The sequence below is a fragment of the Magallana gigas genome, chromosome 1, assembly GCF_963853765.1.
Source record: "Magallana gigas chromosome 1, xbMagGiga1.1, whole genome shotgun sequence".
Classification (NCBI taxonomy): domain Eukaryota; kingdom Metazoa; phylum Mollusca; class Bivalvia; order Ostreida; family Ostreidae; genus Magallana; species Magallana gigas.
Window position 1 is genome coordinate 2722943 of NC_088853.1, and position 26372 is coordinate 2749314.

Here is a 26372-nt window from a genome sequence, read left to right on the forward strand (position 1 = left end):
ATTTCACTGTTTATTCCTTATTTTCCATTCAATTTTTTACATGGTCCGATAAAAGTTGGGGGGAGGGGGCAACTCTATGTTAATTCATTTTTGTGTGTGTAAATTCCTTAAAAATCTTTGTTGTGCAAAAAAGTCCCCCCTCCCCCGATTCTACGTGCCTGCAGTGCATATGATACTTACGAAAAACTTTACTGTAAACAAAAAATAAACAAAAATTCCGCCAGTTTTGAACAAATTTACATTATATTTCATACCACAATCAGTGCAAATAATCCATTTAAAAATTTCTTCTGTTCAAGTTCAAGTTCTTTATTCCGAGAGACAAATATCTCATAGGTTATACATGTAAACATACATTTCAAATAGGATAGCAATATACAAATTGTACACAATCAATTTTGATTATTCACATTAAGAGTTCGATGCTTGTTGGCATAATATAAATATTTACATAAATTACACAGTTCTTTAGTATTTGAGGAAGATAGTAACTGTATAACTCTATAAACACTTGGTTTTCAGGAGTAGTATTTTTTAATATACTTTTCTCTTAAACTACGAAGTGATGGACAAATAAGTAAAAAGAGAAATTCATCTTCAATATCATTTAAGTTACAATAGTCACATTTTCGACAATCACGTGTTAAATTATCATACCTCCCTGTTTCAATCTTTAAGTCATGTGAAGACAATTGTAATCGTGTAATTAATTTACGATATTTTACATGAATTGATTTCTTTAGATAAACTTGTAAACAAAAGTAATTAACAACATGTTTATAAAATATACGTTTTGACACATTACTTATATCGTTAAAAACTTTTTGTTTAAAGACATCACACATTCTATCATATATAATATATAAAATAACAGATTCTTTCATAGTACTATGATATAAGTTGGCCAAACCTAAGGTGCACAATTCTTTCCTAACAATTGAAATCCATGTGTCATTATTTTTCACCATGTCTTCGTAGAATACTTTTAAAATACAGTTTTTACTGTTTCTTAATTTTAACCAGTATTTAAAATTTTTTTGTTTCCTGAATATTTCTAGTGGAAATCTACCTAAAACATAGTATACTGCGCTGTTGCTAGTATTTTTTCTGACACCCAAAGCCCTCTTATAAAAATTTATATGCACTTTTTCTACATCTTGGTCTTTATGGAATCCCCAAATTTCAACACCATAGCTTAGCACACTTTTTACATAGGTATCAAAAACATTTAATTGAGTTTCAACATTAAAATTCAAATCTTTCATTTTACTGGATATGCTGAACATTGCTTTATTTCCCCGTGCTGCACAACATACAAAGATAGTTAAATTGATTCACTACTTCTATGTATTTGCTATTGTATTCCAATTTTTCATTATCTTTAACACGTTTTTCATTTCTAAAAATTACAATTTTGTTTTTTTTGTACATTAACAGATAAGTTCCATTCATCAGTATATTTGTGCAATGTGTTCAGCATATCTTGTAGACCCTCGGGCGAGTCCGCCAAAAGGACAGTATCATCAGCATACATATATAAACAAATTAATCAATTGTAATTCAATTGATGTACAGTTACTATTAAAAAATATCTTTCAAAATCATTAAGGTACATTGAGAATAATAATGTAGACAATATGTCACATTGTAGAACTCCAGATGAGATTCGAAATGTTTCTGTAAATATACCTTTGTGCTTGACACATGCTCTTACATTTTTATAGATAGACTTTATAATACGAAACAATTTTCTTCCAATACAATCTTTTGTTTTTGTTTTTAAAAGTTCTACATATTAGATTCTGAAGTACAAATATGGCATCAATTGTAACTGCACCTGATTTAAAACCAAACTGAGCATCAGTAATGATATTATATCTCTGGTCCCATTCTAACAATCTAGTATTTATAATACTCGTAAATAATTTTGCTAAGCAAATAACTAGTGTGATACCTTTATAATTGTTTAAATCTTGCATCTTACTTTTTTTTAAAAAATGGTACAATACAACCGTTTGACCAATTGTCTGGGTAAAAACAAGTCAAATATAATATTAAACAATCTACACAAAAAGGTATCATAACCTTAATCATAAAATCATCAATTACACCATCTTCAGCATTACTCTTGTTATTTTTCAGTTTCAAAATAGCTTTCTCAACCTCTAATTCTGAAATGCACACATCTAACTCTTCATAACATGGTGAAAAATCATAATCATCACTAGTGTTTTCATAATAAGTATTATTTACATTTTCAAAAAGATTCTTAAAATGTTAAAAAAAAACCTCCAATGAATTTAATGCCAGAAGAGTTAGGTCAATATTCTTCATAACATTAAACCTACCATCTCAATCTATCATTTTATTATTATTTTGTATTATGGAATCTATGGAAATTTCTTTGTTTTGAAAAAAATCAAAAGTATTTTTGACTTTGATATAATGCATCGTCAAGGGTAACGTATTTTACTGTGTAACGACAACATTTTGTACGGAATAAATTAGTAATCCGATATTATAAAAAATAACATCACTCTGAAGTTATTTTTTATTATTTAAGGAATGAATTCAATATTTATTTGTTTTATACGATATAAAATGGTTTGGGGCAGTTTATGCTTTATAATCCGCGAAGCGGTTTATAAAAAAGCGTAAACTGTTTCAAACCATTTTATATCGGATAAATCTAATAAATATTGAATTCATTGCTTATAATTTAATATTTTTACTCTTTATTGTAGATAAAAACAGTCATTTGAACTTTAAAATGACGTAAAATTGTAAAAATTCAAACGTAACGTCAGGCGTATGGATACGTTTTTGACGTTAGTCCTACTATGACGTAGGCAACATTCTTTATATGATATAAAATAATTTTTTAGCCAATCAGAAAGCGCGTTTCAATCAGAATTAAATTATTCTTAAATAAACGAAACAAACTGCCTGGGCGGGGGGGGGGTGACATTTTCTTAGATATTCCATTTGTTTCCCTGATATCGCTCGTAGTTATGCTTAAACTTCTGGACTGTTTTTTTTATAAACCTTTTTCTTTTCACAAAATAAAATTTTATTTTCGTCCGACTTTCAAACATTAAAATTATGACTAATATTATGCATATTAGTCATCGTATTTATTATTTATGGTTGTATAAAACATGCGGATACAAAAATAGATTTACCCTGTTTGCTCTTATGTCCAAAACGTATCCAGACAACAGTACCACAAAACTGGTCTACAAGTGATATGTTCATGTCTAACATATTTTTGTTTAGGATAAAGCTGTTTTCGTCTTTCCTCAAAAGCGTGCGGGAATTGTTCATTTATACCGAATCCACTTCCTTTTAACTGATAGGCTCTTTCAAGGAGACTTAATCTGTCTTTTTTATAGCTGCAGGTCTGTAACTCCCGGTCTGAAAAAATTCGGATGGACGACCTGGGATCCATTCAAATTTTTTCAGACCGGGAGCTACAGACCTGCAGCTATCTTTTTCATAAAGGAATTTCGCTACAATAGGCCTGCACCTGTTCTGCTGAAATCGACCGAACCGATGCACCTTACAGAACTCCACTTTCCTTTGTTTCGCCACCCAGCCCCGTAAACACTAGATTGTATTTCATAGAGCGACATTGCAGATCAACAATTGAATCTTTTAGTTGCCTAATGTCTTCTTTTTCTTTTTGCAAAGATTTGATGTTTCTCTTCATCTCGTCTAACAACTCTCTCTCTCTCTCTCTCTCTCTCTCTCTCTCTCTCTCTCTCTCTCTCTCTCTCTCTCTCTCTCTCTGATTGTTCTTTTTTATGCATGCTCATTTTCATTCCTTGGATATTATTTCAAAATCATGCACTTTATTTGATACAAATCCAACACTTTTTCTAGTTAAAAATATAAGTTACAAGGAATCATTATTTGAATATTTTGCGGTTTTAATTTCGGTCTGGGCGTGATCAAATCTATCATAAAGCCCTTCGGGGTTTATTGGATTTGATCACGCCCCGACCAAAATTTTACCTCATAATTCTCAAAGAATGATTCTTTATTCATTAAATAATGATAATTATCAAGGATAGCACAATAAGTAACAATGTACTAGTTAACATTGTGGTCCTGTATAAAACATATGAAGTATAAGACACATAGATAAATAGTATAAATAAAATATACACACATATCGATAAATATATATTCACTGATTAGATACTCTGTAAGAAATTTGAGGATACATTGTACATCTATCGTTTAGTTATGAGCAAAAATATCTTTTTGAAATTTCTGACTTACATTTATAAAAAAGTTTTTGATACTATTGTATCGATCATGTCGATTCTTGTTGATCTTGCCATATGTCAGACACCTAGCCGGCCAGTGTCTTTCTTCACTTGACAAAGGATAAAAGGTGGCAATCTAATTAAAGTAGACCTTTCATCTCATTTTCTGTTGCATGGTTATTGCACGTAACCATATAACAGAGAGCGAGATAAAAGGTCTAATTTTAATTAGATAGATGGGGCGGTTAGTGAAGGAAAGATCTATCTTTTTCCTAATGATTTTACAGTTTTCATCTTTTATTTTTAATTAGTCGACATAGCGCATTAAGTGGATTATTTTATCATAGATCTATATTTTTTTTTACATTCATTTTTTAAATATTTTTTACATATCAAAAAATTCTTAACGACTATATCAGACATTACGAAGATCTGAATTATGACGTCACAGAGCTTATTAACCAGCATCTCAGAGCGAAAAGATCCACAGATAAATCTATCGAACTTAAATTCTCAGCCCTAGGGAGGTAATGCTTTCTGCATGCTATCTTAAGCGTATATTTTTGTAATATAGTTTGGCATTGCAAAAAACATTGAATACATTTACGTAGTTTGCGCTTATTTCTTTTCAGAAAATTTCACTTGGACCTCTACCCTTCGGACAGCGTGTTCGCGCATGATCACACATCCTGCCAATCAGATGGCAAGGAGATTCACGTGGACACATCATTTATATATGATGGCAAAATTCGCGGTGAGTTCTCGAAATTTAAAACTCTGTTCATAACTAATGAACATATTTTAATGTCAAACTTATCTTTTACTCCTACCGTCATTGAAAAAAAATAACAATTTAAATAAAATGCATCTAAATTCTGGGGATAAAAAAGGGTTGTAATGTGTAAAACCGCGACAACGTCAATGTTTAATTTTCCTTTTGTGTCACGTGACTAGGGGTCCCCGGGGGCAGTGTTCACGGGGCGGTCCTAAACGGACTGTTCCAAGGGGTGATGGTCGTCTCTCAGGACGAGATATATTTCATTGAGCCGGCCAGCCGCTACTTCCGGGTTCACGAACCTCCAACGCCCGCTCACTCCGTCATCTACCGAGAGGAGGACATGAACCTTAACCCCTACAGGTAAACAAAAACATGTTGACTCTTAAAGATAAACACTGACATGTTGACCCTTACAGGTAAACACAAACATGTTGACCCTTACAGGTAAACACTGACATGTTGACACTTACAGGTATACACTGACATGTTGACCTTTGGAGGTAAACACAATTATGTTGACCCTTACAGGTAAACACAACAATGTTGAATCTTAAGGGTAAACATCAGCAGGTTGACCCTTACAGGTAAACACTGACATGTTGACCTTTGCAGGTAAACACTAACAAGTTGACCCTACAGGTAAACACTGACATGTTGACCTTTGCAGGTAAACACAATTATGTTGACCCTTACAGGTAAACACAATAATGTTGATCCTTGAATGTTAACACAATAATGTTGAACCTTACAGGTAAACACAAGCAAGTTGACCCTTACAGATAAACACTGACATGTTGACCTTTGCAAGTAAACACAAACAAGTTGCCCTTACAGGTAAACACAGACATGTTGACCCTTACAGGTAAACACAAACAAGTTGACCTTTACAGGTAAACACTGACATGTTGACCCTTCATGTAAATACTGACATGTTGACTCTTACAGGTAGACATCAACATGTTGACCCTTACAGGTAAACACAATTATGTTGATCCTTACAGGTAAACACAAAAAAGTTTAACCTTACAGGTTAACACAAGCAAGTTGACCCTTACAGGTAAACACTGACATATTGATCCTTAAAGGTAAACACTGACATGTTGACCCTTACAGGTAAACACTGACATGTTGACCCTTACAGGTAAACACTGACATGTTGACCCTTACAGGTAAACACTTCATGTTGACCCACTGTTAAACACTATTATGTTGACCCTTACAGGTAAACACAATTATGTTGACCCTTAAAGGTAAACACAAAAATATTGACCATAACAGATAAACACAAACATGTTGACCCTTACAGATAAACACAAACAAGTTGACTTTACAGGTAAACACAAACATGTTGACCCCTACATATAAACACCAACATGTAAACTTGAACAGGTAAACACTGACATGTTGACCCTTACAGGTAAAAACAAACATGTTGACTATTACAGGTTAACACAGACATGTTTACCCTTACAGGTAAACACAAACATGTTGACCCTTACAGGTAAACAGAAATATGACTTATATCGTTTTGAGTTTAATACCGGTATGCCAGTATTAATTTTGATTATTTTGATTATGATACATAAGTGGATCTTTTGCAGCTTTCCTTTAAATAGTTTCCTTATATATAATACACACGTGTATTCCTTTGGTTTGTCTAGACACAAACGGGACAATGTGGGACATCATGGGAGCTGTGGATTTGATAAATACAAAGAGTGGATGACAGCATCAGCTCAACCCGCCTCAAACGACGGCGACGGCGTTCGTACACAATTATTTTCCTATTACCAAAAAAAAAATATAAAAAAAATTTAGTTTTTGTTTTGTTTGACAAAACTTCACGCAGAAGATTTAGTATGCTTAATTAATTGGGCAAAAACAAATTAACGATGTTAAATTCCCTATTTTATCACAGATCGACGTCCATGATGACGTCACAATGGACAATATTTACAGTCGGGATTCAAATACAGAGTTTAACAGACACAAGAGAGCACCTGGCAGTTGTTATTCCAAACCAAAGCGCACCTGTAACCTTTACTTGAGGGCGGACCCGGTCCTGTTCAACGAGACTAGGGACAGACTGGGGGTACGCATGCGTCCTGATTATTTCTCCCGATTCAATTAAGAAATGAAGATAATAATTTTTCTATTGATCGACGTATCAAAGAAAAAATTGACCGGAAAACTTCATCAATGCGCGTAGCAAAACAAAAACTAAAAGTTTTCCGGTCAATTTTTTCTTTGATACGTCGATCAATAGAAAAATTATTATCTTCATTTCTTATCATTTAATTAAACATTTTCAAATAAAAAAATGTGAAGTGTCATTGATCAGAAATGTAAATAATATAAATGAAGCGGCGCGTATGAATACAAAACAACAACAGCAACAATATTCAAAATGGATGCGCCTTCAGCTGATGCAGAGCTATTGTGCTGAATTTAATGGATTTAACACAAATAGTGAGTTAAAATCTGAACCGGCTAAATTGAAAACGAAAGGAAAATACATGCGATAGCTTGTGATATTATTCACTGTGCAGAAAAACTCGTAATAAAAATAGTTTTCATGTGAGATCGCTAAAATATGCAACTGGACATAACCATCCAAGGAAAGGCGATCGTGGACGAAAATAGCTGATATATCGACAAAGAACAGTATGTATAAGCGACTTTTGTAAACGTTGTGGTAACTAGATAGCCAGTGATGTACTTAAATGGTATATCTGCCGCTTGGAATGCACCGAAGGAGTTGATGCATTAGTTACTGAGTACTCATAGCATTTCTTTACGACGCTGATGACCGATCATCTACGTGTGTAAATTAAAAAAAATTACCGTTACCAAATTTGAACAGCAGTGTTACCGTGAAAGTTTATAGGCCTATTTGTTCGTTATAATATTCCTGGAAAAGGAACAGCCAGCCTCGCTGTAAATGTTGATTGATCTCAAGCAGACGAAATCGTGAGAAGACGCTTAATTTTCTATTTCGTGAATCAAACAATGTGTTTTGTTTAATTTTGAAGGTTAAACTTTCAAGTTTTTATATTCACAAGGTTGCATTTTGTTTGCAGACAATAAACCAGACACAACTTTGCATTTTGTTGACAGTGTTTATCTTGGAAATTCCCATTCTATAAATAGTGTTAAATCAGAGCAGTTGAGAAAAGTAGATCCGGCAAAAATTTTATTGATGCAGGTATCAAAGAAATTTTTCAACCAATCAGAAGCGCCGATATCTCATCAAACGAATAAATACTAAATGATATGATAATCATTTAATGTTTTGAGGACAGAGACATATACGTTGGCAGGAAAATAAGGAGTTATTATTATAATTAAAAGCATATCTAGAAATTGGCGCAAGTACAGGATAGATTTTGATTTTTTTTTTCATCATCATTTATTAGTGCAGCAAATATGTATTTGTGGTAGAATTACATAATCGATTCTCGTGATTTTCAATCTATTTTTAGAGTGTAGCGGCTGCCAACAATGAGATTATGGCCCTGTTTTCGACCCACGTGTTCGCCATTAACCAGATATACAATAACACCAAATTCGAAACTTTTTTCCCGGCCACAACACTTCAAACGCCATGTTTTGAAGGAATCAATTTTAGAATTCTGCGAACAACCGTAAGTAAGGACGACAATTTCCAGGTATATAACGAAAATAAAACGTCTCAACGTGAGATGCTGATTCGTATAACATGTGTTGGTCATTTGTTTTTACTAAACTATCTTGCAATGCCTTTAATACTAAAACTTACAAATTACTGATTTGTAGGCATGAAAGGCAAAAGAAAGAGCATGATACTAATATTTATTGTTGTTTTTATGGTCAGTGCAATGATATAGGTACCCGAGGTTTATAACCCTCACAGAGCCCGGAGGCCGAGTAAGTATTGTACCTGGAGGGGGCCTTAATCGTTGTATTGACCAAAAAACAGCAATAAAAATTTAATCATATAATTCAGTGAAAGAAGATGGGGGAATAAGATGGTGCAAATGCCCATTCGGTTTAGTAGTGAAATACAATTTTAAATTTATTTTTCCTCAATTAAATCTATTCAAATATATTATAATACAACTTTGCAAAAGCAAAATTTCTAACTATAGTCAGTTTTTAATATATTTAACCAAAAAAAAGAAACAAAATATTATCGGAAATTTTCGTGGCATCGAACCCGTAACATAAAATCCCTAGATATATAAGGTTAGCTTATGCCAGGTACTCAAACCACTGAGCCATTTCAGACACAACAAAGTGGGCTTTTTAAATATAATGTGTGACAAAGGCCACGAACTACCGGACTTGTATTATTTGTTCAATACGTTCAGTTGTTGGGATACAAAATGATATTTTTAAAGTATAGTGGGTCATCTCTCCACGTTTTTGTTGATTGAAATCGGCTTGTTTTCCAATAGACCTTAATTAGACTATGAGAAAAATATGGAGCACAGACCCACTCTATAAAAGAAAATGCCTTGAAGTTCTTAAAAATGACAATATTTGCAGATTTTGATACGTATACGCCTGTTTGAGTCAACATATTCCAAGTATTGAACATACCTATAGGTTAAAAATCATTGTTATATTCAGTAGTATATTCTCACTATATAACTCTATATAGACGAATAGTCAATAATTGTAATATCAGCTCGTCCGAAAAATATTGACCGGTCAATATTTTTTAGATATTGACCGGCTAGGAATAATATCTAGAGAGCATTCCCTCTATTTCAAATAATCGCCTCTGATTTGTTGATTCGTAAACGGTGACGTAAATAATTCTTCGCGACTCCAAAACAAGGTGACGTCATAATAGACAGTCAGTCAAGGCAAGTAAACAACGAACGCGCAATGCAACGGTTTGCTATCATAACGGATATAAGGATTTGCGAATTACTGTGAAGTAAAATCAGGTAGAACACCTGTCTGATAATTCTTACGGTCGGCGGAATATCACAAGTGACCGTTTGATGCTGAGGATATTTTGGAAATGAACTTTTCACAAAATTGAATTCGTGAATTCTTTGTTGAGCTGAGAAAATTACGGCGATCTGTTTTCAATTAATTTCTTAAATTTTGGTTTGTTTCTTCATATAACAAAACAAATGTTGACTGTGTTTTCGGGCAACATTGATTATATTAGCCCCCTTGGGACGAAAATATTGCCCTCCGCTTCGCGTCGGGCAATATTTCGTCCCTCGGGGGCTAATATAATCAATGTTGCCCTCAACCCCAGTCAATATTTGTATAATATTTACATTCCACATATATTTTGCATGTAAAGCTACTGCAGATATAGCACCATAGCACATACAGGGTACTAAAAGGTTAAATCACGAGTTTTAATTGTGACGTCACAAACGTTGAACGCTGATAAAAACAACGTCACAAGCAAAAATTAAATATCACGCTTGTGGCTGTTACTGTGGCTCTTCCATTAATTTGAACTTACCCATAGGATAATACAGTAACTTGAGGTATAATTCGCATTTGCGTCCAAGGCAAGAAGGTAAAAAAATGTAAATATAAGCATTGAATCCTTATTTTTTGAAGGATATAGTCTCAAAACTGCAACGGTGTGTGCAAACAAATTCTGATAACGCGCTAACGCGCGTTATTCAATTTGTATGCACACACCGTTACAGTTATGAGACTATATCTTTCAAAAAATAAGGATTCAATACTTAAATGATTCGTTAAATATATATTGTTTTAAATGATGTAACGAAAAACCATCTGATTTATTGATACTTTAATTTTTCAGTAGCATGTCCGACCGCGTATGGGCATTTTACACGCCTTATCCACCCATCTTCTTTGTAGACACCTCACATTGTCGTCTTTCTTTAAGTGAAAGTCATAGCAAAGCATGATGAGACTCGTCGACTTCTATTGTTTTCGATTACGACAAAAAGCACACGGAGGGTGTGACCGGTCAGCAGTGAATGCTCACTCCTCAATGGCACCTGATCCTACCCCTATTTTTTTAAGAGGTCCGTGTTCGCTCTGCTACTGTTTTGTAGTTTTTTTGGACTTTTGAATTTGAACACTGTTCTTATCTCCACATGTCATTGTACAAAAATGATTATCATAACTAATCGTAGCAGTTGGAAATTCCTGATCTATTTTACTCTATTGTAGAAAAAATAAATAAATGATACGTTTACCTCATAGGTCATGTGAAAAAACTCATTTTTAAATTAATTTTTTTCTAGAATGTTAGATACCAACCAATCAGAGAGCTATGTTATAATATTTGTTACGGATTCGGTGACTGGCTTTAATTTTTTTATAATGATACAAACATATTGTGTAAACAATTTACGAAGTGATCAATGATGCAGAACAGATTTGAAACATTTTGCCCTACAGTGTAACACTGCGAACTCATCAACTAATGGACTACTGTACAGGGCGTACTCCTACTACTACAGTGTAACACTGCGAACTCATCAACTAATGGACTACTGTACAGGGCGTACTCCTACTACTACAGTGTAACACTGCGAACTCATCAACTAATGGACTACTGTACAGGGCGTACTCCTACTACTACAGTGTAACACTGCGAACTCATCAACTAATGGACTACTGTACAGGGCGTACTCCTACTACTACAGTGTAACACTGCGAACTCATCAACTAATGGACTACTGTACAGGGCGTACTCCTACTACTACAGTGTAACACTGCGAACTCATCAACTAATGGACTACTGTACAGGGCGTACTCCTATGCAATATTACATATAACTCCAAATGCTTGCACTTTTACGTCTTCCAGATAATGACGGCGAGTGACTGAATTGTAACACTCGTCGTACTCGTGCACTAATTATCGTTTCAGATAATGACGGACGAATCACTGAAGTGTAACACTAATCTCCGCACTAGTGCACTCAGCTTCTGTAACCCGAACATTGACGTCAGTAATTTCCTAAACCTGAACTCTTTGGAGAATCACGATGAGTTCTGTCTGGCCTTCGTGTTCACCTATCGGGACTTCTCGGGCGGCACCCTTGGACTAGCCTGGGTGGGATCACCCTCTGGTAATTCATAATTTCATATGGCCTTCTTTGCAAAATGTTCTTATTTAAGTGAACTAGTTCATTACTGAATCCTGATTTTTGTCGAATCAGGGCAGTGTAACGTGTATCCTTAGGAACACAAGTTGAATAGCAAACTAATAGGGAAATATTCTCCGGATAACATTACACCTTCTTTATATTCATTTGTACATTGAAGTTTAAAACAATTAAGTATTGAATTATATAAATTTCTATTAGGATGCCAGAGATTCGTTTACAAATCAGGGTAAAGGCGACATATTTTTGTTGTAATGTTACAAAATACCTACGGCTTTGTACGGTTCTGGTAACTGATTTTTGGGAGTTGATTTTAATCAACTCTCCTATGCAGTTACTCTGGCAAACCGAATGTGAAACACTGTTTGGACCTAAGCACAAATCATCGCCGCTGACAAGACTTAGTTCTTGAAAATAATAGAAAAATCCGATTAAACGTATGCTGAAGCATTATTTTTCAAGGAAACTTATCTATAGACACTTTGAAAATAGTCAGATTTTATATAATACGCACATTTTAGACATTTTGTAGTCTCATGTGTTCCTACGCCAGAGTGTAATAAAGTCTCGTTCAACCAGACGCTCGGCTGTCTCCGTAAATTTCCGACAAACAGAGAGGCTCTCTTGCTTGTCGGCGATTAACGGAGACAGCTGAGCGTTCGATATCAATAGTGCTTGGATCCATACGATGTTTAGAATTAATATTGTTTCGATTACTAGTACATAGTTTGAAATCTATCTTTAAATATTACACAACATCATTCATATGGGATTTCTCGAAATTTTTGTCGGAAAAGTCTAAAAATTCATATAATAAAGAAGAGTGTAATTCAAATACAGACTAGAAACTAATTTGCCATGCAAGATAAGTTGCTTTTAAAATAATTGATAATCGATAAAATCAACTCCCCTCAGTACTTCAGTACTTTGATTTTAGGGTTGTAAAAACAGTTATAGACACCAATGTCTGTCTGTATTGCAGGGGCCGCGGGCTTAGTGTGTGGCGGTACAAGACTTGTTTGCACACATTGTATAATTATTGTGGTAACTGTTATAATCTACCTTAGCTTATATTTTGACCAAACCCAAAACCGAACTTAGAACATTCTATAGTGTGTTAAGACATGACTTGTAAAAAATAAGATAAAACTAACTTGTTCATTTGATGTATATTCTTATGTCAAATTAAATTTATGTCTAGAAGCGTTCTTAAATATCTTATGAACTTCTTTGCAAAAATTCGTAATAAATTGAACTAGTTCATTGCTTAAACCTGATCTTTCTGTCGTATAACTTTTGAGGTGTGTAACGTTTGGCCTTAAAACACAGGTTCCAATGCTTATGATGGTCTAATTTTTGTATTGGTGTCCGGATAAAACTTAAAACTTGTGTATATTTATTTGTAGATTAAAGTTTAAAACAATTAGATATCAATTGGTACAAGACTTGTTTGTACACGTTGTATGGTACAAGACTTGTTCGTACACATAGTTATTGTGGTGACTTCTGTATTGCAGGAGCCGCGAGCGGGGTATGTGAGCGGTACAAGAAATGTTTATACACATTGTGTAGCAATTGTGGTTACTTTCTGTATTGCAGGAGCCGCGGGCAGGGTGTGTGAGCGGTATAAGCCTTGTTTGTACATATTGTGTTGTAATTGTGGTGACTTTCTGTATTGTAGGAGCCGCGGGCGGGGAGAGTGAGCGGTAAAGGCCTTGCTTGTACACATTGTATAGTTATTGTGGTGACTTTCTGTATTGTAGGAGCCGCTGGCGTAGTGTGTGAGCGGTTTAAGCCTTGTTTGTACACATTGTGTAGTAATTGTGGTGACTTTCTGTATTGTAGGAGCCGCGGGCGGGGTGTGTGAGCGGTACAAGCCTTGTTTATACACATTGTGTTGTAATTGTGGTTACTTTCTGTATTGCAGGAGCCGCGGGCAGGGTGTGTGAGCGGTATAAGCCTTGTTTGTACACATTGTGTTGTAATTGTGGTGATTTTCTGAATTGCAGGAGCCGCGGGCAGGGTGTGTGAGCGGTATAAGCCTTGTTTGTACAAATTGTATAGTAATTGTGGTGACTTTCTGTATTGCAGGAGCCGCGGGCGGGGTATGTGAGCGGTATAAGCCTTGTTTGTACACATTGTGTAGTAATTGTGGTGACTTTCTGTATTGCAGGAGCCGCGGGCGGGGTATGTGAGCGGTATAAGACGATAAGAGAACAGGGCCGCACTGTACAGAAGAGTCTTAACACCGGCATCGTCACACTCATTAACTACGCCCGCCGTGTCCCACCGCGGGTATCACACCTCACCTTTGCTCACGAGGTGGGACACAACTTTGGATCACCGGTAAGTCTGACTTATTTTAAGTCTTTCTTATTTTACTACTTTTTATTAAATAAATCACAGGATAAATGACCATCTTTAAGTTCTCCTAAAAGATAGCTTAAACGTGTTTAAAGGTAGCTTAAAGACGATCTTTAAGCCACCTTTAAGCTATATGTGTTGCTTAAAGGTGGCTTAAAGAAAGCGTAAAGATGGCTTAACGGCAGCTTAAAGACTATCTTTAAGCCACATTTAAGCCACCTTTAAGGACAACTTATAGGTCCTTAATGTCCAAACTTCTTTAAGCCACCTTTAAGTTACCTTTAAGCTACCTTTAAGCCACCTTTAAGCCATTAAAAAAATTAATTCAATATTGTGCTTAATTTACCAACAAAATGTATTAACTTTATGAAAGGAAAGGTATTAAAAACGGTTTTTGTTCTAGAAAATTAAATGAAAAAAAAAACCCGCCCACGGCGAGAATCGAACACGGTACCTTTTGTTTGCTAGCATTACCACACTTCCTCTGCTCCATGGTAACTTACATATGTACAGGTGTTTTTATATCCTATATATCAGTGGATATTGAATCAATGTATTGAATGTGTTTACTTGAAAAGATTTTGACAAACCATTGACAAACCATTCAGTTTGCAACAATCAATTATATCTATTTTATAAATTACATGCATGCATGTATTTAGAATGAAATAAGGAACTTGGTTTTCAGTGAACAAAAATATATTAGACCTAAATGGAAACCGTTCGGCTCACTAGTAGGTTTTTTAGTTAATAAATTTAAACCGAGTAGATATACACTCATCTAATTTATAGCTATAAAAATGTAAGAAAGAAAATGAAATCATTAATTTCTTTTATTAAATGCATTGAAACTATTAAGGTATTTGTTCAATTTCCCGCAATTTCCCGGTTTTCATGTTCGCGGCGCCGTTCTAGTATGTTTAAATATTAATTGTATACATGATTTTTAAACTATCAATTCTATAACAAACAATATTACCAATTACCGGTGACGTATTTACTGCATGTGTCAATTGCAAATGATGTATACATATACTTGTACGTACAACTGTATGATGTACCAGGCTGGGTATGTGACTTATTTACCCTTATACATATATTTAAAAAATTAACCCCTATTTATGATCACCGGTACATTAATTAATTAGCCTCAAGATTTTACTCTTATATACATGTATCGTTAATTTGCAGACGTAACATTTTTGAAACCCAGAGCTAGGAAATAATACTGTGAAAATGAATTACAAACGTAAATTAACTTTTATTCACTAGACTTATCGTATACTCGTACATACTAAGATTCAACGTCTTTCGAAACCCTGACACCTGTTGTGTATATCTTGTATATTCTGTGTTAGATCCAGGGGTTTTCTTAAGTTGGACAAACAATAGACTTTAACTAGAGCAGAGCTCGTGGCAAAGCCCCGAGTAGGTCTTCCGTTGTTGCTGCGAGTTGAAAATATATGTTACGATTATAATGACTATACTTTCAGTTCTGCTTTTGTTATAAAAATGTGTTGTAATTGAAAGTCTGTATATAAAACGTGTTTTGAAAAAAGAAAGGAAGAAAATATTTTAGGAAAACTATTTGTCGAGCAGAGTTTATGTAATCGTTTCAAATATTGTTTAAAAAATGAGATCATGTTTAATGGCGAGTTAAATTTTCAAAGGGTAGCAAGCATTGTTATAAACATTAAACAGTATGTACTCATGATTCATGTCAGGAATTGTATTTCTTTTTTAAACTGAACTCGCCTACAAAACACGTAAACTTTTCTCAAAGATAACTTCTATATTAAAATATTTCTAAATTTTAGAAGACTATGTGCAAGTTTAGAATTGCGTGCTGACAAAATTTACAGACCCTAAAACGTACTACTACACCAAAAAAGCGTGCGGCCAACGTGCGAGAAACGTTTCGTGTAAACCTTTTAGAGTTTCATGTAAACCGTTTAGCGTTTCGGGCAAAGCGTGTAAATCGTTTCGAGCAAAGCGTGCGAGAACCGTTTGAAACGTTCATCAGATTTCATTCGGAACTCTCTGACAAGTTAATTGTTTCAAAATGGCGCGCGTGTTTTACATTACTTTAACAAAATTGAACGAATTTTTAACAAACAAAAGAAAGGTATATGTATTAAAAGACGACTAGTTACAATGTACATGTATATTTAACGTTTTCATGCGATGTTTCAGTACTGAAACAATATTAAAATTCGCTATACATAAAAAATATTAAATACAGTTAGCGAAACATGATTTCTATTGGAACAAACCTAAATCAACTTTAACTTGCACGATCATGTTTTGATAAGCATGTATTTTTATTATCTATTTACATCGATAACTCTTACTGAGACCATTCGGCTGTGTACAAGCAGCACACATAACCTCGGACATCGGGCGAGACCTGCACCTGGCTGAACCTGTCAATCAAACTCTGTGTATTTGTTTTCATTGGATGGTCAGGCGTCTCTCTTTTGTCAAAAGCCAATGGAAAATTAATGAATTCAAGGTAATCGGAATCAGAATTTGATAAAGCACACAATTTAAATGATAGAAAATTTATTAATTATTTGAACAAAATTAAATGTAAACATTGAAAGGAAATAAAAAAATGAATTATTATGGGAATCTATACGCATGATACTCAATTAAAATAGATTATATTATGATTTTATTATTTTATGTAGTAAAATCACCCTTCCAACTGTTACTCAATTACATAACAATTGTTGACCTGGGGCTATAAATGTTCTGAGCTGTGTGCGCTGAAGCGGCACAAGATTCTCGATCGCATGCGGCAATTGAATTAACACAGACTGGCCGAATAAACAAAGGGGTGGGAAAGTGAAACAAAATGTTACACATAAGAAGAAACCACCAAAAATGTTTTTCGACAGATCTTGATATCTTTTCTCCAATTAAAAAAAATCCAGCGCGAGCACCTGTCAGCGGGGCGGGAGGAGTGGGGGGGGGGGGGGGGGCAGCAATGAGTTCGCTTCCACAATGAAACTACAGAAGTGATTAATATGTGACCGATAGAATCTAATCTAAAGTTGTTTAAACTCATGTGAATATTTTCTAAAATAATCATCGAATGCCTCAATTAAGGGCATTCTTTTATCGTGCTAGCACCTACCGCAAACATGTAACATGGAACTTTGATTATAATTTGATTTGATTTTTAAACTACCTTGTACGCTATCGTATAAATCAATGCTTAATCAACTGTAAAAGTAAAATAACTTTATCTTAAACCAATATAATAGTTGAAAACATAATAAAATAAAGTTGTGTCCGTGCAAAATATGAAACATAAACGCGTCATAAGGTACATGTAGAAGAACACGAACCGACCGCGGATCACTTAACAACTCGCGCCGGATCTCCTCAGCCATGTGCGAGGGATGATCATTATTTAAAGGTTTAATATTTGAGGGGGGTGGGGTGGGGGGTGTTGATTTAAAACATTAATTGTACAGTTTTTAAAGTAGTTTACATAAACCAACCAACCATTAGTTTATGTCTAACGATTTTTCCGATATGGAGTAATATCGTTCATTAATATTCATCTACACTCAACTATTTAATTAAATATATACAAGTAGGACAAACCTTTATAACATAAAATTAAAACAGTTCTTGTATATACGGCTATATTAACTCAAACACGTTCATATGCATGCAAGTGTAAGTCGCGGTGTGCGAATCTTGTGTATTAAATAACCGCTTACCGCTAGGTAATGCAGCCGTGGCTGATCTCCTCGGCCGTGGGCGAAGGATAGATTACGTAAAGGTACAACGCACAGAAACGCACAGCTCAGAACCAGAAGATTTGAAAAGTTTGCAGTATAATGACCTTACTCTATCAAATAGAAGTTCTTTATTTTAAACTAAAAACCCACAATTGATCTATGTCTATTATTGCTTTAGAGAATGACATTGCTTTTATTAATTAATTGAACTACATGTATTTCTTACTTGACATCCAATCGTTTAATCTACAAAAGATTTTGTGTAATCAAAACTAAAACAATTCTTGAGTTCGCGGCTAAATAAATTCATATATGAGAGACGCAACTCTCGTGTATTAGATAACCACTGACCGCTAGGTAGTCCAGCCGCGACCACGGTGACCGACTTTCTCGGCCGCGGGCGAGGGAGAGCTTACGTAATGGTACACACACAGCTCTGATTCAAGGTAGATTTTGAATGCATGATGTTTATATTAAAAAGGTAATGCATATATTTTTTCATTCCATATTTTGTGTTTTACTAGAAAAGAAAAAGAATGTTTTGTTTTCCAATTCCCGTTTTTAAGGATTGTGCACTATAAGAACTTAACAACGACTTAAACTCCTAAAAAAAAGCATGTATTCTAAAAAAAAAAATTCTTATGAATTAATGCCTCCTGTATAAACCAGCATACTTTCTGCGGTAACTTCATGCCAGTTGTACGCACAAAGTCTTTCGTTAACTTGTCAAATAAAAACAGGTACATGCTAACATGTAAAGCTTTTTACACTCATACTACACAAACCACTTACAAAATAACATTGAAACGACCTTCATGAGATCCCAACAAACAACTTTTCCAGCGACAGCCATATCAAAATCCTAACCGTTTTTGAGTTATTAAGCAAAATTTTTTAGGAGCCATTGGCCCTTAATTTAAGGGGCCAGCCCCTTTTTATTGGTGTCAAATGAAAGCCCTTGTTATTTTGCACAACTTTTATTCTACATGTCTTTACAAAATTTTTTTCGTTCAAAAGATATAAAGGAAAACATGTCTAAATTTTTGCACTTATTTGAATCCTGTTTTTTGACCCCCTACCTTTTCCTAAATAAAAAACGTAATCTAAAAACATAAACAGATGTGCACAACTACAATGTCTCTGTTATTCAAATTCGTTGGATTCACATTCCCTGCTATCATAGTCTCGGAGCCTTTGTCTGGAAACAAAAGGCCCTAAAAAAATTTAAAAGGGGAATAACTCTTTAACGGAAAGGGAATTCTACATTTTATGAATTGCTTAAGATAGTGTTTTGTAAAGTACATTAGCCCTGAAAATTTGAGCAAAAACCGTTTAGAAATGAGCAAGATATGAAGCCTCAAAGTTCGCGTCTAGGAAACAAAAAAAAAAAAGAAAAATAAGAATAATCTTAATTTTTTTCCCGCACAATAATAGAAAGGTCTTCCGTTGGAAACGGAAGACCTTAATTAGATATACACAATTCAATTCAATTCTTTATTTCTTTAAGCTTTACAGCTTATCAGTATGACATATGTATAACATGAGGTGGTAGTGTATTTACAGGAGAACTTGTGCACGTACAGATAATAACATTTACTGTTACATATACAGGTTGAGAAAACAAAAGACTACAATTATGTAATACAGTTGTCCCTTAATAACATACTTTTTGAGATGAATTTGCCAAGATTACAGAGATCTTTAACATTGTCAGTATTAAAAAGTTGATTTAAACATACAAGGTTTTTTATAATAATATTCTTTCATGTATAATCTGCGCAATGTTCTGTATAGAGGACAAACAAATAAAAAATGGAGTTCATCTTCAACACTAGATTTGCAATGTGGACAAAATCTATGTTCTCTATTTGTGTTATTATATCTACCAGTTTCAATAGCCAGGCGATGTGACGATAGTCGTAATTTAGTTATATATTTCTGTAATTTAATGGGAATAGATTTTCTTAAATAGTATTGAAGATTTCGTTAATTTGAATACGTAACATTTTTTAAACCCAGAGCTAGGAAATAATACTTTGAAAATGAATTACAAATGTAAATTAACTTTTATTCACTAGACTTATCGTATACTCGTACACACTAAGATTCAACGCCTTTAGAAACCCTGACGTGCACCTGGGCACACGACACACCTGCTGTGTATATCTTGTATATTCTGTGTTAGTTTCAGGGGTTTTCTTAAGTTGGACAAACAATAAACTCTAATTAGATATACACAAACGTGCACCTGGGCACACGACACAACTGTTGTGTACATCTTGTATATTCTGTGTTAGTTCCAGGGGTTTTCTTAAATTGGACAAACAATAGACTCTAATTAGATATACACAAACGAACAAAACTATGTCTAGACAAACATAGCAGTAATATCCTGCCCGATATAACAAAACCTAGACCTAGAAATAATGAAAATTGAAAAAAAAATACAAACCTTAAACCGATTATCAAAATAAATCATGCATTTTTCACAGGATGAATGACCATCTTTAAGTCCTCCTTAAAGATAGCTTAAAGGTGTTTAAAGGTAGCTTAAAGACGATCTTTAAGCCACCTTTAAGCTATATGTGTTGCTTAAAGGTGGCTTAAAGAAAGCGTAAAGATGGCTTAAAGGCAGCTTAAAGACTATCTTTAAGCCGTCTTTAAGCCACCTTTAAGGACAACTTATAGGTCCTTAATGTCCAAACTTCTTTAAGCCACCTTTAAGCCACCTTTAAGCTACCTTTAAGCCACCTTTAAGCCATAAAAAAAATTTTTTTTTCAATATTGTGCTTAATTTCCAACAAAATGTATTAACTTTATGAAAGAAAAGGTATTAAAACGGTTTTTGTTCTAGAAAGAAAAATGAAGATAAAAAAACCAAAAAAAAAACCCGGCCACCGCGAGAATTGAACCCGGGACCCATAGTTTACTAGCATCACCACACTTCCTCTGCGCCACGGCAACTTACATATATATGAGCGTTTTTATATCCTATATATCAGTGGATATTGAATCACTGTATTGAATGTGTTTACTTGAAAAGATTTTGACAAACCATTCAGTTTGTAACAATCAATTATATCTAATTTATAAATTACATGCATGCATGTATTTAGAATGAAATATGGAACTTGGTCTTCAGTGAACAAAAATATATTGTACCTAAATGGAAACCGTTAGGTTCACTATAGTAGGCTTTCTTAGTTAATAAATTTAAACCGAGTAGATATACGTTCATCTAATTTATAGCTATAAAAATGTAAGAAAGAAAATGAAATCATTTCTTTTATTAAATGCATTGATACTATTAGGGTATTTGTTCAATTTCCCGCAATTTCCCGGTTTTCATGATCGCGGCGCCGTTCCAATATGTTTAAATATTTACATGTAATTGTATGTACATGATTTTTAAACTATCAATTCTATAACAAACAAAATAACCAATTACCGGTGACGTATTTACTGCATGTGGCAATTGCAAATGACTTGTACATACAATTGAATGATGTACCAGGCCGGGTATATTTGACATATTTACCCTTATACATATATTTAAATAATCAACCCCTATTTATGATCACCGGTACATTAATTAATTAGCTTCAAGATTTTACTCTTACATACATGTATCGTTAATTTGTAGACGTAACATTTTTGAAACCCAGAGCTAGGAAATAATACTTGAAAATGAATTACAAATGTAAATTAACTTTTATTCACTAAACTTATCGTATACTCGTACATACTAAGATTCAACGCCTTTAGAAACCCTGACGTGCACCTGGGCACACGACACACCTGTTGTGTATATCTTGTATATTCTGTGTAGTTCCAGGGGTTTTCTTAAGTTGGACAAACAATAGACTTTAATTAGATATACACAAACATGCACCTGGGCACACGACACAACTGTTGTGTATATCTTGTATATTCTGTGTTAGTTCCAGGGGTTTTCTTAAGTTGGACAAACAATAGACTCTAATTAGATATACACAAACGAACAAAACTATGTCTAGACAAACAAAGCAGTAATATCCTGCCCGATATAACAAAGGCAGTTGAGAGTCTTTTCATCTTTAACATGTATCTAGCAGATCTAGAGTTAGAAATAATGAAAATTGAAAAAAATACAAACCTTAAACCGATTATCAAATTAAATCATGCATTTTTTTGGTTCATTATCTTTATTTTGTTTAATAACCGGATGAACTGAGAGAGAGAGAGAGAGAGAGAGAGAGAGAGAGAGAGAGAGAGAGAGAGAGAGATTGAAAGATTTTTTCACCGATTAATTTATAATAGGAAACAAACATACTTTAATTAGTTTTATGCACATATTAAGATACAGAGACTGCGCTCATCCCTACAATAATTTTGAAACCCCCAAAAAATTATAAAGAATTTCATAACGGCAATCTGTGTCCATCGGAGCGGCGCTGATGATAGCGATCTCTGTTTAATGGAGCGACGATTAAAACCGCCTGGAACACCCCCCCCCCTTCCTTGGAAATTATATTATCACTCGGATGACCCCCTCCCATCCCTATATAATAGCTTTTGCATTTAATATATGTTTTTATTGTTCAGCTTGATCAATATTGACTTAAAGGCCACTTAAAGACAGTGTAAAGGCAGTGTAAAGAGAGCGTAAATACCACTTAAAGATGCTTAAAGGTGGCTTAAAGGTGGCTTAAAGAAGTTTGGACATTAAGGACCTATAAGCACTTGCTTAAAGGTGACTTAAAGGTGGCTTAAAGGTTGTATAGCCTTTAAGCTCCTTTAAGTCACCTTTAAGCCACCTTTAAGGACTTGCTTAAAGATGGTTTTTCGCCCTGTGTTTGGTTCATTATCTTTATTTTGTTTAATAACCGGATGAACTGAGAGAGAGAGAGAGAGAGAGAGAGAGAGAGAGAGAGAGAGAGAGAGAGAAAGATTTCACAGATTAATAAATAATAGGAAACAAACATACTTTAATTAGTTTCATGTACAGATTAAGATACAGAGACTGCGCTCACCCCTACAATAATTTTGAAACCAAAAAAAAATTTATAAAGAATTTTATAACGGCAATTTGAGTCCATCGACGCGGTGTTGATGATAGCGATCCGTGTTAAATGGAGCGACAATTAAAACCGCCTGGAACACCCCCCCCCCCCCTTCCTTGGAAATTACATTATCACTCGGATGACCCCCTCCCATCCCTATAAAAGAGCTTTTGCATTTAATATATGTTTTTATTGTTCAGTTTGATCAAACCTGACTTAAAGGGAACTTAAAGATGGTTTAAAGACAACTTAAAGATGCTTAAAGGTGACTTAAAGATGGCTTAAAGGTGACTTAAAGAAGTTTGGACATTAAGGACCTATAAGCTCAGCTTAAAGGTGACTTAAAGGTGGCTTAAAGATTGTATATCCTTTAAGCCACCTTTTAGTCACCTTTAAGCCACCTTTAAGGACTTGCTTAAAGATTGTTTTTCGCCCTGTGAATAAAATCAATTTGTGCTAATCAAAACGCTTTTAAGACATGGATATTTAGTCTGGACCAGTTGCCAAAACACTTGTCGACTTAAACTATTGGTTAAGTTAACCAGGACTTAAAGGCACTCAGTAACCAGTAACCAGTGTTTTGAGCAACTTCATCCTGGCGTCTTTTTATTCAAATTACAAGTAGGTTAACACATTTCTTTCTTGATTTTCCACATATTCTGGCATATAAGTAATCGTTTTAACAAAGGAATGTTTGTAGTTGATTTCTGAAATCCAGTATCTTGATTAAGGTGTCATCCCGTCATTTTGCAAAATACTTCAGTATAAGGTTTTTTTCTCAGCACGACAGCGGTTCTATCTGCGCTCCTGGTGGGGACGCCGGAAATTACATCATGTATCCAAGTGCTACCAAGGGCAACCTCCGTAACAACGAGCTTTTCTCGGAATGCAGTAGGGACAACATCACGCGGGTTTTAAACTCTGTAGTGAATCAGATAAATGGAAAAGTGAACTGTTTTACAGGTATGTGCTGAAACAGATTTGATGAACAAACATGAAATCTAAATCGGAAAATATATGACGTCTTGTATTTGAATATTTAGACCAAGAATATATATATATATATATATATATTTGGCACCGGACCCAGCATTAATTGATAATGGAATCCTAAAATCTAGAAATGATAACAAACACCTGTTGTAGTTGCAGTAATAGATACACACTTCTATTGTAAAGCTGGGCCTTGCTTTATGTTGTATACTATTTAACTAATCTAGTGTTTATATGACAAATTCTACTTTTTTTATTTAAATAGATGTAATATTTTTATTGCAGCTTCGGACGCTGCGTTCTGTGGTAACGGTATAAAAGAGAAGGGGGAAGAGTGTGACTGTGGGTACAGAGACGACTGTACAGATCAATGCTGTCACCCAAGGGACAACCTGAACCCCAACGACGATAAACTCAGGTGTACATTGAAGGTCAATGGGACAGGACACAAAGTACAGTGTAGGTAAGAACAGTATATCTTTTGTTTAGATTTGTTTTCATGCAGTTATTCAAAAAAGATCATTATTATTAGCTCACCTGAGCTGAAAGCTCAAGTGAACTATTCTGATCACATTTTGTCCGCGTCGTCCGTCTGTGCGTCTGTCTGTCTGTCCGTCCGTTGGTCTGTAAACTTTTTACATTTTGAACTTCTCTAAAACCGCTTGTCCAATTTCAACCAAATTTCTTCACAAAGCATGCTTATGAGAAGGCAAAGATAAATTGCAGAAATAAAAGACCAATCTTTATTTAAAGCGGAAAAAACCTCTAAACAGAAAAAAAGTGGGTGCATTTTTAAAAATATTGTTCTCGAGAACTACTTAGTCATATTCAACGTTATTCAGCATAAATAATCCTCATGGAGTGGAAAATATAAATTGCAAAAATTATGGGCTAATTCTGTTTCAAAACTGAGTTTTTACAAAAATAATAATAAAGAAAGTGCATGTTTCAATCATTTTATAACTTCGGGTTCGGTATTCCATAGACGAGGTTCTTTGTTTGAGGCAGCCATATTTGAGGGTTTAGCTTTGCATTATATGCGAGGTACAAGGTTTTGCTCTTAATTCAGTGTTTGTACACAAATTAGAAAAGTCTCGTTAAACGTTAAATATCTGTAAACAAAAAATAATAGATGATATGCTGTAACTTTTTCTTGGTTCCCGTCTTTATACGACGAATTATGTGAATTCTACACCAATTTCGATAGTTTTTCAGACACGAGTAAATAACGACACTGTTAAAACAGTTTCCATAGTTCTGACACATTTAGTTTCGGGGATAAAGGCATAAAGGTATTACCGCTATGCCTAAGAAAATATTGCAGCGAAAATCATCCTGGTTGATAGCCATTTGTTTGGTTTTGAATAAAATGAACAAAATGGGTGGGCCTTAGTAAAATACAGTGATATGCCAGTCAATATATTGACTATAATAAGCTATTTGACATGTCATGTGGCAACATTTTTCATTGGAATGCGTTTAGCAGTCAAGTGAGTAAGCTTAAAAAGTCACAGGAGTTTACGCCGGGTAAAGAACAGCCGTTTATAATGGGGAAGACCAATGAAATTCTTGAATAATTTGAGGAATTGAGCTCATTGAGGCACAGTTTTATTTTCCACATCTGTAGGAATTTTTAAATAAAATACAATAACTACAATAATGATCTTTTTAAAAAAGAAATACAATAACTAGTAAGTAGTTGAGAAAGAAAATGTACCTATATGCTCTCAAATATTTTGATCGCTATATAAATTGTGGGGGGGGGGGGGAGGGGGGAGGGGGGGGGTTAGGAGGGGGAAATAATGGGAATGGTGAGTTAGCAGTGTACCACTACCAAATCTTTAGTTTTATATCTTGCATAGGGGATTTTTTTTTATTTTTGGTAATTTAAATGGTATTCCATAAAGGTACAATGTCAAAAATAAAGTGTATGCAAAAAAAGTGTAAAATTCGAATACTTTACAATATTTCTTTTTTTGTTATTTTACCGAGGGGCCATATGGTACAATATCCTTTTAACGCCCATATAAAGTCATTGTTGGTCAGGTGAGCGATGTGGCCCCA

At 34.4% G+C, this 26372-nt stretch overlaps 1 protein-coding gene across 1 annotated transcript in view; it reads left to right on the top strand.

Moving 5' to 3' along the window:
* The first annotated feature begins 4664 nt into the window (after window positions 1–4664).
* LOC117687376 (disintegrin and metalloproteinase domain-containing protein 10) overlaps window positions 4665–26372 on the top strand; it is a 28317-nt gene continuing 6609 nt past the window's right edge. The window contains exons 1-10 of the mRNA XM_066078805.1: window positions 4665–4798; window positions 4904–5025; window positions 5226–5409; window positions 6711–6817; window positions 6927–7141; window positions 8532–8693; window positions 11917–12118; window positions 14328–14500; window positions 24098–24278; window positions 24594–24771. Coding sequence (XP_065934877.1) covers window positions 5282–5409; window positions 6711–6817; window positions 6927–7141; window positions 8532–8693; window positions 11917–12118; window positions 14328–14500; window positions 24098–24278; window positions 24594–24771 — 1346 coding nt within the window. The 5' untranslated portion in view covers window positions 4665–4798; window positions 4904–5025; window positions 5226–5281. The remainder of the gene's footprint in view (window positions 4799–4903; window positions 5026–5225; window positions 5410–6710; window positions 6818–6926; window positions 7142–8531; window positions 8694–11916; window positions 12119–14327; window positions 14501–24097; window positions 24279–24593; window positions 24772–26372) is intronic.